The sequence below is a fragment of the Triturus cristatus genome, chromosome 5_1 (assembly GCF_964204655.1).
Source record: "Triturus cristatus chromosome 5_1, aTriCri1.1, whole genome shotgun sequence".
Lineage (NCBI taxonomy): Eukaryota > Metazoa > Chordata > Amphibia > Caudata > Salamandridae > Triturus > Triturus cristatus.
The window spans coordinates 805,845,518-805,861,516 of record NC_140587.1 but is presented as its reverse complement, the minus strand read 5'-3'; the positions used below and the strand labels follow the sequence as shown (position 1 = coordinate 805,861,516).

Below are 15,999 nucleotides of genomic sequence, written 5' to 3'. Positions count from 1 at the left end.
TGGATCACTTCCCCATCATCGACGAAGGGGAGGGGGCGTGCCGGATAGCCCAGATCAGATGTGGGTGAGACCCTCTCGGATACTCAGCTGGTTTTTCACTGTCTGGAAGTGGACCTGGGCTCCTCATCTCAACTCTCTGGTCTGCCTTGACCTGGACGTTTCCTTTCCAGTTACAATGCTGGTCTTGTTGCTGGGGGCTGGCAAGGGATGTATGCCGGGGAGGATGAATGTGTTTGCTTCCCTTCACCTCCTGGGATAATTGGTTAGGGCAACAAATGTTTCCTGGGGTGAAGTGGGGGGAAGGAGGATGTTGGGAGAGGGTCGTTTTGTTGGGCTTCTGAGCCTAGGTGATCTTTCTGACTGTTTTTTCTTACCAGTGTTTTTCCCTTCTAGGTTCATAGCAGCAGCTAGGGTTGTAATAATGGCTTGCTTGGAAAGGAATGGCATCTTAGATCATTGGGGTCTCCTGTCTGATCCAGCTGGGTGGGGAATCCGCTTTATTTAATCGGCTGCGTCATGGGCCCTCCTCAGATATCTGCATTATGCGTTCTGCCTTGTTACCATATATTACATGCCACAGGCCAACGGTTGTTCTTCTGCAGGAGACCCATTTATTAGGAATGAAATGCCCCTTTTTAGGCTCGTTTGGCTACGTCAGGGTTTATCACTCAGGTTTTACGCGTGGCTTTGAGGAGTCGCGATACTGCTCTACAAATCTCTTCCCATGGGTGTTACAGCGCACCATCTGGACGCCCAGGGCTGATACGTGTGCATTGAGGGCTGGTTGGAAGCGTGGCACTATAGTTTTATATCCTGTTACATCCCACCGTCTCAGCTGCTGCAGCCTTCCCTGCAGTCGCTGAGATCCTTTATCCTGACTTACCCCTCAGGGCGTCACAATGATTGGAGGAGACTTTAATGTGCTTCCGGTTCCAGTCCTGGATGCCTCCTTTGCCCCTTACCCTGCCAGGTGTAACCGAACGGTTAGCTTGTCTTCGTGGGCAGACTCGCTGTGCCTGTGCGATGCCTGGCGCTCCTGGCATCCTCCTCAACGGGCATACACCCACCAATCTGCAGCGCATGCTACGGAATCCCGCATAGACTTGATGTGGCTACCGGCCGCAGATCTTCTCTCAGTTCAAGCGGTGTGCATCTTTCCACTTGGTATTTCCGATCAAGCTCCATTGATACTGTCATGGGGAATTCAGCCCAGTGTTTTGCGAGCGGCCTGGAGATTCAATGCATGACACTTGCAGACTGCTGCATGTGAGACCTTTGTCGAGGAAGAATTGCGTCAGTTCTTTGAGCTAAATGAAGGTTTGGTAGCATGGGCAGCGAAGCTATGAGCAGCTAGTAAGCCATCCTTGAGAGGCCGCATTAAAGGTCACATTCAGCAGGTTGAGGCGCTCCATTCGGTACGCCTGACCAGCTTGGAAAACCAGATAGTACGAATGGAAGTGGCTCTTCACCACCGAGATACAGAGCACTCACGTCGCCTCCTGGCCATAGCCCAAACTGAACTGCGGGAGGCTTCCTTGAAGGAGGCCAGTCATTGCTGGAGGACCTCCACTAAGAGGGTGTATGCTTCCGGGGACAAATCAGGCAAACTGTTGTACTAGCTGGCCAACCACGGGGTGTCTGGCTGAGTGATTCCGGTGATTCGGGACTCCATGGGTCGTCCCCTGGATGATTTCCAATAATTGTCTAGACCACCGACTTTTATCGAGGGCTATGCTTGCGGTGTCTTCTGCCACCAGCGGTTTAGGTTCTATACCATTACCGACTATACACAGTGTCCTGGCCTAGGAACTGGACCAAGCCTTAACGCTTGAGGAAGTGAGTGCTGCGGTGTCGGGGATGAAATCCGGAAAACGGCCGGCCCAGAAGCCCATTGAGTATTACAAACACTTTTGTGAGATCCTATGACCCCATCTTTTGAATATCTATACCACTGCACTGGAGCAAGGGTCCTTTCCATCAGATATGGACTGTGCTACCATAGTCATCCTGCCCAAGGAATGTCTCTCTTGGGACTAATGTTCCACTTTTCATCTGATTTTGTTGGTCAACACTGACATCAAGATGTATGCAAAGGTGTTAGCTGAGTGACTTGGTCAGGCCCTGCCTTATCTCGCTCAACCCGATCAGTGCGGATTCATGTTGGGCCTTAGTACATGTCACTGTATCAGGAGGGTCCATATAGCGTTATCCCGGGCGTCAGAACTCAATGGCACTCTTGGTAGTTAATTGTACTGAAGACTTCAATACTGTGTCATGGGCCTTTATGGAGGGAGTTCTTTGGCGGGCTGGCATAGGGGAAGAGTTCTGTCATGTGAATTTGCTTCTCTACCACTCTCCGACTGCTAAGGTCCAGATGAAGGGGGTCCTATCTCCTGCATTTCACCTTGAGAAAGACAAGCACCAGGGTTGCCCACTGTCCGAATTGCTTTTTGTGTTGGTGATAGAACCGCTGTGATGCTCATATCTCGGGCTGGCAATGAGGGACAGGTCTTGAAGACCGTGTGGCGCTCTTTGGCATGCTCCTGTTTTTATGAGATCACGGTCGTTCAGGGCCCCGCTGCCTGACACTCCTCTGGCTGTATAGTGAGGCATTCAGGCTTTAGGTTAATAAAGGCCAATCCTGTTTAGTAGAGGTAAAGAGTGAAGCTCTAGGGCGGGTCTGGTGTCCCAACATTCCCACTCGACATAACTCCTTTAACTACTTAGGGGTGCATGTGTGCCCCATTCCAGATCTGCCCTGGGCCCTCAAATTCCGGGGACTAGACCGGCGGCTTGATCAAGATCTTGGCCATGGGCCGCGTTGTCATTGAACCCTATGGGGCATATAGCCCTTTTCAAAATTGTGTGCCTCCCGTGCTATTTGTATGTATTGGGTAATTACCAAAATGGCATTCTCCATACATAAGTGGTTTCGCTCTGTGGCCGCTAAAATTACTAACTTTGTGTGGGCTGTGGGTCGGCATAAGATGGCGTTCCTCTCATTGCACAAATCTCCTTTTAATGATGGCCTGGGGTTATCGGATCTGTATCTATACTATTTGGCAGCGCACATGGTGCCGATTAGCGACTGGTTCACTCGGGGATGGGATGATCCAGCAAATCGGTTGGAAATATATTCACTGGTAATAGGTGGCTTGCTTGATCTCCTCAATAGGGCACTTTTTCAGAGTACAGTGTCTTCGTGCACACCGGTATCCCTTACTTAGAGGGCTGCCCTCTGCCTTACTGGGTGTGACCGGCACCTCACTGGAATAACCCCTCTCCAGTGCGGAACATGGCTTGGGCAGCTTTCTAGGCAGGACACTTTTCTGCACTGGGATTGCATTGGGATCTCATACTTGGGAGATAAAAACAGGGGTTCAATCATTTTGTCCTTTCAGGAATTAAAAGAGAAATACTCCCTGTCAAACTTGCAGTTCTATCGGTACCTCCAACTGCACCATGCCTTGCTCGCTCATGAACATGTGAGTGAGTATCTGCCGGAATACAATCCATTGGAGGCAAAGATCCTCCTGGGGCGGCTGGGTAAACAGCCACTTTGGTGGTTTTCCTCTCCTTAGTAATCCACGACCTGGATGGACTCAAAAGGTTCAGGCGGAGGTGGGTGTCCTGGGTGGGAGATTTGGATGAAGATGACTGAAGGGAGGCTTCTATGGCGCCTAGGGAACTGACTATCTCGGTGCAGCTGTGTATGGCAGAGTTCAACTACCTGCATGCGACATACCTTACTGTGAGGCGCTTACAATCTGTACATTCTGATGTGCGAGCAGTGTGCACACACTGCGCACTCCCTGTGCCAGATTTCTTTCATGTTGCTTTGGAATGACATACGCTGAGATCCTTTTGAGAGGAGGTGGGTCGAATACTATTGGCTGTCCTGGACCACCCCTTGGAGTTGATGCCCTGTGTAGCATTGCTGGGGCTTATGTAGGAGGTGGGGGGTCCTAGGGCTGAGCATGCCTTTCTGGGGACAGCTTGTTTAGCTGCCAAGTAGGACATGGCCTGGGTCTGGAAACAACAACAGCGGCCGACGGTGAGAGGTTGGCGTGCGGGGGTGGGCTGAGGCGCACAGTAGGAGAAGATGATGTTTGAGGCCCGTGACTGTCACAAACGTATATGGGGGAAATCGTGTGCTTATTATGGTTTATCAGCATGATGGTGCACTGTTGTATGCTATTGATATCTGAGACTGCTGTCATTGACCAAATCTTATACTGTGCTATGCTGTGTTTTGCCACAAAACTTTCAATTAGTTATTTTAAAAAAAAGTATGTTAGCAGCTCAGATACATTTGTTCAATGCCCTGGAAGTGAATAGTACTGTTGATGGTCAGATATTTGTTCATTCAACCTAATCCTAGCTATTGGGGCATGGTATAACACCTCAATCCATTTAAAAAAACGTTCCGGAAACCCCATTCTACGCAGCACCACAAACATGAACCCCACTCCACTGAATCGAAAGCTTTCGCAGCATCTAGCAAGGCCACTGCTGCTGGCAATTCTGGATCCAGATGGTGGTACGTATGTTTTGTGCAGTGGATCATGTGGGAACGAAGCCTGCCTGATCAGGTAAGACCAGCTTCGCCTGCAATAGCTGTATCGTAGTGGCAATGACTTTCGCCAAAATCTTTGTATCTATATTTATTAATTACAAGGGGAGATACGAGTCACATCGTGATAGGTCTTTATCTGGTTTAGGGAGCGTCACTAGGAGAGCTTCTCTCAGTGAGGCGGGGAGTTTACCTTCTTCATATGCTTCCTCATACATTTCGGCTAAGTGAGGTATCAACAAATCCTTGTATGTTTTGTAGGACTCCCCAGGTAGTCCATCCAACCCAGGAGCCTTGTTGTTTGGTAGGGAGTTTATTGCGTCTGTTAGTTCGTCCTTGGTAATGTGGTGACTTAAAAATTCATGGTGATTATCTGAGAGCCATGCTAAAGCTACGTCTTGGAGATAAATGTTTATGTACTCTGCCGTGGTGTTAGTTTGTGTGGTATAAAGCTGTGTGTAATATTTCTGGAAACAGTTAGATATGGACTTAGTGTCATATAGCATTTGATCCTTTTCATCCCATATCTGCATTATGTATGAAGTCGTGTATGATGGTTTGATCTTAGTCGACAGGGCGCGTCCCGGCCTACCACCCTCCCCATAGTTTCGTGCTGTGTACCTTTTTGATTTGTATTTTACCTCATCTGCAGCGTATTTCTGATAATTGTCCATCTTTTCCCTTATTCTCGCCAGTATGGTCGGGTTTTGTGTCCGTGCATGTTCCGCCTCAAGTGTACTGATGTCCCTTTCTATTGTAGTCAGTTGCTGTTGGATATCCTTCAATATCCCAGCGTGTTTATTTATTCAGTGTCCCCGTACCGTTACCTTGAATGCTTCCCATAATGTCCCTGCACTCGCTACAGATCCTGTATTCAATTCGAAGTAGTCTGTGATTGCTTGTCGAAGCTCACTGGTGAATACTTGGTCCAACAGGGCACTACCCTGCAGTCTCCACGAGAAATGCCTGGGTATCTGGGTGGGGATGTCTAATATAAGGCTAACCGGGGAATGATCCGACAGTGTCTTGGATAGATGTTTGACCGTCTGCGTCCATGTGCATGCTTCTGCCGTAAGCAGCCAGTAGTCTATCCTGGACCATGTGTTATGTGTCGTAGATGTGCTTGTCCCTTCCCTCCAGCCCGCGTGCCTCATTCTCCATATGTCGGTCATTCCCCACGTTGCCATACCGTCTCTAAGGGCTTTAGCTGCTCGCCTGCCATACCTCTCATTACCCGTGGACCTATCTAGTGCCGGATCCAGACAGGTGTTAAAGTCTCCACCCCATATTATTGGAGCACTGGGGAGTTCCCTCAGTTTGGTCCAAATTTCCGCATAAAAGCCAGGATCATCAATATTTGGGCCATATGATGTGATTATTGTTAACACAGAGCCTCCAAAGTTACCTTACATAGCGACCTTGATCATCTCCCAATGCATGGAGCAGCTGAAATGGGATGTTCCGTCTTATCAGCAGTATAACCCCCCTAGCATACGTGGAGTATGACGATGCTATACGGTATGAGGCCCATCTAGTGCCTACCTGTGTTTCTGTAGCAGGAGTTAGGTGTGTTTCTTGTATACACGCCACGTCAATACTGTGTCTATCAAGATATGCAAGTACTTTCCGTATTTTTTGTGGATTTTGAAATCCGCGAACATTCCATGTCAGTAACGTCAGTGTCCTAGTGTTCGTTCTGGTGTCAGCCATGTGCATGTGGCATAGCTTGGCATTGTCGTATTCTTCGTATGGTGTATCTGTGAAGAGGCAGTTACGTCAACAGCTTCTGCCTGTCGATCAGACCTTTTTTACTATCTTCCCCCCCACCCCCACCCACTCCGCCCTAGCCCCAAAAGCGGAGACCCATTCACAACTCAATTAATCATGAAAATACCAACAGAAAAAGAAAAACAAAAACCCTTACAATGAACTAGTGTGGTGTACACTTGAGGGCATGAGCTGCCAGCCCATTTCCTGTGGGAGCCCCCAAATGGGCAAACGCCCTGCAAAAACGTATACATCAAAACCAAACATAACATGTCGTGTTAATATAGGTGCATTTGGCTAGTCCGCAATAAGTCTGCAGCGTTTCCAAGGTTGTGCATATGTCAAACATAGTCAAACACAGTGCGTAATACTTCATTACTTAAAGTGATTCAAAGTGTGGAGATGTTCAACTTATCTGTGTTGATCACTGGGCCCTCTGAGCTGCTTCTAGTTACCACTTGTTAACTCTGCATTCCATCGGGCTACCAGAGTCATCTGCAGCTAGTCCACTGTTCATGGCCAATGTCCCGTAGTCCATCAACAACCTGGTTATGATATTTCCATCCGCTACCGAAGGCTGTATTCATTTTGCAACCATGCCTTGTCTCCTAGGCCTCTTCGGATCTGTCCCCCGTGCAGTGGTGGTCACTTCTCCCCTCCATGTCTCGTCATTCGACATCCGAGGTGGTATGCTGGTCTTCTTGGTCCCCCCACGGGGATCTACGTCTCGGTTTTGTATGTTTTCTCTGTTGTATAAATTTGAGCACTTCTTTTGGTTCGTTGTAGATTTTCACTTTCCCGTCATCCGTGATCCGGAGCCACGCCGGATACAGCATTACGTATGGAATATTCAGTTCTCTACGTTTTTGTTTCGGCTGGCTGAATTTCTTTCTGGCCTCCTGCACTGAGACTGTGAAGTCGGGATAAATTGAGATATCCATGCCCTCCTGCGTCAATTTTCCCAACTCTCTTGACTTCCGGAGCGCTGCATCTCGGTCTCTATAGTTCAGTATTTGCATTATTATCTGCCTTGGTGATGAGCCGATCGGCGGTTTTGGCGCCAAGGATCTGTGCGCACGCTCAACGATGAATATCTCAGAGAAAGTGTCCCTGCCCAGCATTTCAATTAGCAATTGCTCCACAAATCTCTCCATTGGGCCTGTGTTCGTTGTCTCAGCTATGCCCGTCAGGCGAATGTTATTTCTGCGGGACCTCGCTTCCAAATCTTCTGCCTTTGCCGAGATAGCTGCCAACTGCTTGTCCATCCTCGTCTGCTTCATTTCCATCTGTACCTGAGCATCCTCGGCGTCTGATATTCGTCGTTCGCCCATGTCTAGACGTTCCGTGTGCTTGTCCAGGCGCTCAGACATCCTGTCGACGCGGTATGTGAGAGCATCAATTTTCCGATCTATATTGGTAGGAGCAGCCTGTATAGTAGTGAACATGGCCTGCACTTCGACATTTGTTACTCCACTAGTGGCCCCCGCTTCTTCTTGTTGCTGCGACGGGTCTTCCTTCCACCGATCTATTTGTTTTTTGGTATGTTCGAATGTTAGCTTCGGCTGGGTCCTGTCAGTCTTGCCCATATTCCCAGCTTCTTGTCTGGCCCTATGCCCGCGTTCTTGCGAATTTTAGATGTCTGGGGTGGGGATTACCGCCGGCGCCGATATGCTGGTGCTGCGACTGTTCTTACCTGTTTTTCGAGGGTTGTGAGGCGCTGAAGCAGTATCGCAGGTTACATCAAAACTTATCATGCATTGATATCAGTCTTGTGGGAAATTGTGCTCGCAACTAGCCAGCAGGTAAGTCAATCCAGCACGTCTTCCCCGCCAACCTCTACCATTACAGCTTGCATCCAGGGGCTTGACCAATCAATAATGTCCAGGTAATCAAATATAGGTTGGTGCCTGTCAATGCTGCGCGTAGTGTCTTGACAAGCTTAACTCCCAGTCACTAGCATTTTGATGCCAAATTTATGATATGATGTTTCCCCCTCTGGGTGCGCTCAGTTCTATATGCTGTGTGGGAACCAGGCCCCCAGCCCCCAGCCCCTCTGTTTAATATATTTGGTAGTCGTCCCTCAGCGGTGCCGATCCACAACCAAGATGATCTCCAATGGTCTTATCCCCAGGGACTATTTGTTTTTTATTTTTTATTTTTGGGGTGAGGCCTGAGAGCTCGATACAGCACAAGCAGATGTCACTCCTGCTCCCAGCTCCCACTGTCACGCAGCTTGCGAGGCTTAAAAGAGGGGGGAGTTCGATTTTCTTGCGTGTGGGTGCTGTCTCCCCCAGGGTGCAGCACTCACCTTCTATTCCTGCCTGGATGTTCACTGCGTTACTGTCGCCCCTCACAATGGTGATCTGTGCAGCGCAGTTCTCCCGCCTGCCCAGTCTCACCGATGCCCGCGATTGCTGGTGGTCGCGTGGTTCAGCCCATCACATGCAGGCGGGTTATAGGTACCTTCGTATTAGGGGCATGCAATTGCTGATTCTGTCACTCCTCCACCGCCTGGCTCACCTCCACTCTGCCACGGCTGTCTTCCAGCGAAATCCGCTGTGCATTCCGGCACCGCCGGACCCAACCAGTAAATGAGGCCGCCATGCGTGCCTTACGTCCCCGCTCCTCCCGCTACTTCAGGTCGCTGCCTTGGTTTCAGTTTCACCCAGCAAGGCCTCGAGAGCCGGACTCGCATTTCCCGAGCCAAGGTGCTCAGAGTAGCCGATTTCTAGCTCCGGAAGGCACCAGTCTGCTCTCGACCTGCAGACGCACCTAAGTCAGAGCAATTAGAGTTTGATGTGCAGGATTATGATAGGATTAATCCGGGCTTCAGCAAGGAGCTCGCTTAGAATGCGGCCATCTCGCTGCACGGCAAGCTCCGCCCCCCAGACCTTGGATAAGATTGAAGTCCACTTCTGTGGCTGGGTACTGGCTTCATGTAACTAACCTCACAACTCCACGAAAATGATACCCTTCTAAAACAATATGATGATTAGGTGTCTGTGTGTCAACGCACCAAACACTCACCTTGAACAACCTTCTGCTTTTTTAGCCTCCCCTATACCAGCCATGCACCCTTAGGGGCTATCTTGTTCCAAGATTGCTGCACAGCTAGTTGAAAGTCTTCTGCAGTGATTTGCATGTAGTCTGAAGATCACAGGTTCAAGTCATGTTGGGACTGAGCCTTTCTCTGAGGGCCCCAGTAAGTGAGATGTACCCAGTTTTGTCAACCACCAGTTCCAGCTCTAAACCCAGTAGTCAAGCTTATTTTCTGGAAAATAGAAAGCACACTTTCTGAACTCAGAGACACTGCCCCCTTCTTTTTCAGGTTACCAGGAACACTTATTATTGTTTGCCATTGCTTTGTTCCTCTAATGAACACTTGGGTCGCAGATTTGTAGAGCACACTATCACCCAGGATTGTATCCTGACTCTGAGCATGTGTGAGCATAGGCAAACCTAGGGCTTAATGGGGCTACTCAAAAAGCCAGGTCTTCAGGTTCTTGTGGAATTCAATAAGTAAGGAGATGGCAGTTCTGGGTGGCAGCAGGTCAACTCATGCTTTAGGATCAAGGTAGGAGAAGGCTCAACCGCCAGATCTTGTGTGCTGTATGCATGGGATGTGTGCAAGTAGGAGTCCGGCCAAGCGGAGATGTCTGAAAGGTTTGTGAAAGCAGATGCAATTGTTGAGGTATGCTGGGCCAGAGTTATGTAGTGCCTTTAAAATGTGGGTGAGAATTTGAATTCTGCTTGTTTATGTATTGGGAGCCAGTGGAGGTCATCAAGATGTGGTGTGATGTGAGTGCAACGTGGGAGGTTGAAAGTGATTCTGGTCACAGAGTTCAGAATGGTATGCACCCTTCTGGTGAGTTTTTTGTTGATCTCGGCATACAAGCATAGAGGATGTTCCCGTAGTCCAGCTTGCTTGTGACAAGGGTGTGCATGACAGTTTTCTGGGTGCTGATTGGGAGTTATTTGAAAATCTTCCTCAACATCTTCAGGTTATGGAAGCATGAGGCGGTGATTCAGTTCACTCAGGGTCTCATGTCAAGTATGCTGTCGATGACGATGAAGTGCTCTTCCCGAAGCTCCGTCCAGAGACATGCAGTTGTCATCACGGGCGGAGATAAGGGCACTTTCCATGCTGGGGTTGGGTCTGAAACCAGACTAAGTGGTGTCAAGGAGTTGGTGGTCATTGAAATATTTGCTGAGGCATCTGTTGATGATTTTGTCTAAGATCTTGGGAGATCGGTCTGTAGTTGTTGAGCTTTAAAGGGTCTGTGGAGGGTTTCTTTAGCAAAGGGAGGACTTTTGCATTTAGCCATTAAAAATGGATGCGAGCATTCGGCTCATGGTTTGCAGTCCTCTGGAGTAGGCGTGGTGGAGGCAGCCGGCCAATGGGGCCCTTTAGTGAATGGACTTCATGATGGCATTGGCGGTTTCTTCTGGGGTGATGACAGACCATGTGGTTAACATTGGTTCTTTTGATAAGATTGGGAGGCTTTGGAGAGGTCTGTCGGGTCCAGTTGCTGGTTGAAATTGCTAAAAATGAGGGTGATTTTGTTGCTGAAGAATGCAGGGAGATTTTTTCAAAGGTCCTATCAGGGGATGATCAAGTTATCATCTTTCAACAAAGTAACCCTGTTTTATCAGGTGGATTGTAAGTCTCCTTGTTACTGTGTATGGATGGCATTCAGCTGGTGGTCGAAATTATTTGTTTAGGCACCCTGTCTAAATCCCTGATCTTTCCTTGTCTGTCTGCATTGGTATGGTACTATGCTTTTGTTTTGCGTGATCGTGCCAGTGTTTGTGATCATGAACAATCTATGGTGTGCATAGCCAAGAAACTTGGTTTATTACCTTGTTGTATTTTGCATCCTTGTTATATTATTATATCCAATACCTTCAAATTTATTTATATGCTTCTGAGTTATTTTTAAAGTCCTGTGCATCCATCATGGGTCCTTAGCTGTCAGAGCAGAAACACTGACTAGTTACTCAGGAACAAATAAACAGAAACAGATAAACGTGGGCAAGCAAAGCAGGCAGTGAGTTCTTTCATGCTGGGTTTGGAATTAATGCAGCACTGCCAATTGAGCGTATGAACGTGTTGTAGTTGGTTAAGGTCAGATTTGCTGCTGTGAGTGATGCTACTGGCACAAGAAGAGCTCGTGCACACTCGACCTTGCGCTCGCAGATCACTGCCATTTTCAAGAGCGCCATACAGTGTGGAAGGTTAGTAAAGCAAACATTGGTTTACCCCACTTCAGTAATAGAAGGGACTAAAGGAAGAACGCATAACATCTGAAAATAAAAACCCTGTCTTTATTGACGCGATCCATATTTTAAAAAATTCTAAATTTCGCAATGGGTGGAATACTGTTCACCCCCAGACCGGTTCGCCCTACTTGACTGAAGTGGACATACATCACCTTGTTGTTACAGGTGATGTCTCCTGCTCACTGTGCCAAAAGACTCAAACTACACCCAATGAATGAGCCCCAAGTATGCCTATATCAGTCTGGGGTTGCTTGTGGTCCCTGCTGATGGGCTCCTCGCCTGGCAGTTTGGGGCAGAGTGTTCCCATGAGAAGCAGGGTCAGTACTGATTTGCAAAAGGTGGGGGCTTTGTCTAGAGTCTGGAGCAAGACCTCTGACCTCCTGGTAAGAATACTGCACTCCCCTCGAGTGGGCTCCACCATAGAGTGTCTGCCCCCAGCGCTGCTCAGGTTGGTGTTTGAGGCTTCTGTGCAGCCCTTTGACTTCTGCTCTTCTTTGCTGTCTCCGCTTCTATACCTGTTCTACCTTCCTTATTCTTGCCTTTTCCTCATTCTTGCTTTTTCCTTATTCTTGCCTTTTCCTTATTCCTGCCTTGTTCCTTTTTCTGCCTTATTCTTCTTCTTTTTCCTGCTTTTCCGCTTTCCACTGCTGCTGTCCCCGCGGCCCGTCCAGCATTTGCCCGCTCCTGCCTCCCAGCTGTCCCACCCTCCCCCGACCCATACTTAATGGTGACCGTGCCTAAGGCAAGCCTGTCTGCGCCCGACCGCGACCAGCGTCAGGGACCCTGGTCCTCCGACTCGCCAGCTACTTGGCCCTCCATGCTCTCAACACAGGACAGGACAACAACTGCAAGCGTTCTTCACCGTCTGATACCCACGGACCCTTCACCTGCCACCACCCCTTCGACATCACTGAGACCCAGGAACCACCTCAACCTTCCCGCCACAACTCCACAGCACCCCAAAACCTTAATGGCATCCTCCTCAACGTCCGCTCCCTCCACAAACATGCCACCAAAATCTGGGACCACCTCGACAGCACCACCCCTGTATATCGCCTTCTTCACAGAAACCTGGACGAATGCCTCCTTGGGACCAGACATTGCGATCGCCATTCCCGAAGGCTACAAGATCACCCGGAAGGACCACCCCAACCGCCCCGGAGGGGGCATTGCCATTGCCCACAAATCCAACCTCCAATTGAGCACCAACACCGACGGGCCCAGTGACCTGATGGAACACCTTCACTTCAAGATACAGACCAACCCGACCACCACACTCCGAGGCACCCTCATCTACAGACCCCCCAGACGCCGCGCACCTTTCTCCAACTCATTCACCGACATTATCACCCTGCAAGCCCTCACCTCCACCAACTACACCTTGCTGGGAGACCCCCAACTTCTACTTTGACAACCCCCAAGACCCCAACTCCACCTCCCTCCTGGACAACCTCCTCAACATCAGACTCTCACAGATCGTACCAGAACCCACACACTCAGCAGGACACATCCTCGACCCCATCTTCACAGCAGAAAACTCCATCACCTTCAGCCACACCTCTGAACTCCCATGGACGGACCATCATTGCATCCACTTCACCTTCAAAACAACCAGCACCCGCAAACCTCCACTCCAGCTCCAGTGCAGGAATTGGAACAAGATCTCCGACGTCCAGCTCCTCATTGCCTTCCTCAGTAGCTCCACTCTAGCCGCCACCGACGACGACCCTACCACCGCAGCCCAGACCCTGCACAATTGGATCACCAACTGTTCCAACACCATTGCCCCCCTCAAGAAAACAACCAACACACAACGCCAAGAGAGCCAGCTGGTTCTACACCAAACTCAGAGAATCAAGACGAACCTGCAAACACCTCAAAAAGGTATGTAGGAGGCCAGATAAAGCGCAATCATTCACTCAGGAAAGAACAGATCGTAACATCGTCTCGGGGATAATCTGCATTATCCCCGATATGCTGTTACGGTCTGCAAAGCGCTCGTAAGGATGACTTGCTCGCAGCTCCGAGCAGTCATGTTTTTTCCTGAGTGACTGATTGTGCATTATCTGGCCTCTAAATACCTTTCTAGCGTACATATCGATATATACGGCCTTCATTCGCAATGATTCCTTTTGTGTGGATTGAATGTCTCCTTCTTTGACTTCTGGAGTAATTTAAATCAATAAACTTTGATTCTCATTGATAAAGAAAAAAATCTAATTGCTGGACGCTCTACCATTAAATACTCTTTGTCCTGATGATGATCATTCAAGTTTAGTTTGGACGAAACGCCATTGACGCCTATATTTGGCCTTGATTGAAGAGGACGCAATCTTTGCTATCTCTGTTTTTTGTTTTGTTTGAACAGTTTGTGTGTAATAATTTTTCCTCATCCACTGTTTACATTTACACTGTCAATTGCCTTTCTATTGTTTAACTAAGATAGTGCCATTTTCTTCTGGTTTTATATTACTGTCTTATGAAATTGTTAACATATTTGAGCTTGTCTAGGGGTATTACTTGTCAATATTATTATGTTTTGTATAGTTTGTCTTGTTTTATCTGATGCATCTTTTACATTATTTTAGTTTATGTTGTATGTAATGCATTACTTGAACCTTTGTTAGGATTCTATTCTTTACCTTGCCCCTGGTTCAGGTAATAGGGCTGCCCCTGTTGGTGGTAACAATCACTGATGGAGGCGAGAGGAGGGAATAGCTGGGCTCTATGTGAGACCCCAGAATGAGGGGTCCTTATGTTCCTAATGTTTAGTAGGAACACTAACACATCGGTCCACACGAAGATGCCTGCAATTGCACTGAGGTGCTGGCAAACAACAGTGTGGAAAACTAGGAAAGACCCCTATACGTCCAACACTGGCAGGACTCCCCATGGTCAGGGGAATGCCTCACTGCCCGGCACCTGGCTATGTGGAAGGGGAATGGAATACTCACCATAGGGTACTGTTATATGAACAATGTACTGCACAGCTTCACAGACCTGACAAATATACTCAACTCAACTACCTCCATGCCACATATCTTACACAACACAGTCTGAACGTCATAACAGGCACTACAGATAAGGCATGCCACTGATGCTCCATGACTGATACAGGATGCAGGATTCATGTACATGGTATGGGACTTCCTGACTATGTCTACCTACTGGCATCAAGTGACACAAGAATTGGCAGTGGTCACTCACCACCCAAGACTCACTTGGCTCTGCCTGTGGAAAACCTTTGGTTCCCCCAACACATCTGCCACTGGGCAGCCAGGTCTTAGTGATGGTCACCCGCCCTAAGTAGGGTGGGCGACTGTCACAAGATTTCTCTGCCCGGGGCAACAATGCAAGTAATGGCAATACTGGGCAGGGAAATCATTTAATGATCCCAGTACACAGACGGAAAGATCCCTTTGTGTCAGGTGCATTGTTTTTTATTTTTCAAAACTGACTAAAACATCATGGTGCCCCTAGTTACTGTTACCTAATTTAATAGTACAGTCTAATCTGCTTTATGAAGGAAACACTTTCAATATAACAACACCTACTGTTATCCATTTTAATAGTACATCTCATTCGCTTTAGTGTGTTAACTTCTGGAGACCAGTGGTGCGAGGTACCCAGAATGTCCTTACCCTTCTACCAGAAGAAACATGAGCACTATGACCGTGCTTATCGCAATGCGGAGCTGAAGTCTATCATGAGCCACTACCAAAAAGAAGAAAAACGCAGTTCCTCAGCTCATAGCAGTCACGGGTAGGAAATAGTTCACTGTTTTTCTCCGTGATTTGTTTAGATATAATGTTTGGCTTTCTAACATCTCTTGGTCAACAGACACATAAAGCTTTTTCGGTGTTAACAGCTTGTATACAGTTGTTCAATGTCCTGGAAGTGAATAGTATTGTTGATGCAGTACATGAGTGGCTTAACATCCTTAGTTGGCTTAACATCTGAAGTTATTTATTACCCATACACATGAGGAAGCTAAAAGTATGAGTCCAAAAAGAATCAGTAGCCACCTTCTTTCTAATTAATAAGTTGGTTGTTTCCTTCCATGATCCTTTGGTTGTTGCCTTCATGTTCTTGTCAGGCGTGTATTAAGTTACTATTTCATGTAAGTGTTGTGCCAAAGCAGGCGAGGATATGCTGACGGTTGGGGTGTGGCTGTGTTATTTTACAGCCACAATAACCAGACAGCGTTCGGAACGACTTGTTAACAGGACCAGATTTCTCCACTGGCTAACTGTACACTCTTAGATAATTCTCTACACTCCCAACATGATATCAAGTCTTAGGGACCAATGTATACCCCTGAGGCATCAGATGCCAGTGATTTCAAATGTTTCACAAAGGAGCTTGTGGGCTTATTTTTC

At 48.1% G+C, this 15,999-nt stretch overlaps 1 protein-coding gene across 4 annotated transcripts in view; it reads left to right on the top strand.

Annotated features, from left to right (window-relative positions):
• The window catches only part of MYOM1 (myomesin 1), a 709,264-nt gene that overhangs the window by 83,704 nt on the left and 609,561 nt on the right, over positions 1-15,999 (top strand). For 2 of the 4 annotated variants that reach the window (XM_085605828.1, XM_085605830.1), the window contains one exon: positions 15,212-15,382. The exons of the other annotated variants lie outside the window; for them this stretch is intronic. In XM_085605828.1, coding sequence (XP_085461954.1) covers positions 15,212-15,382 — 171 coding nt within the window. The remainder of the gene's footprint in view (positions 1-15,211; positions 15,383-15,999) is intronic. 4 annotated transcript variants of the gene reach the window in all.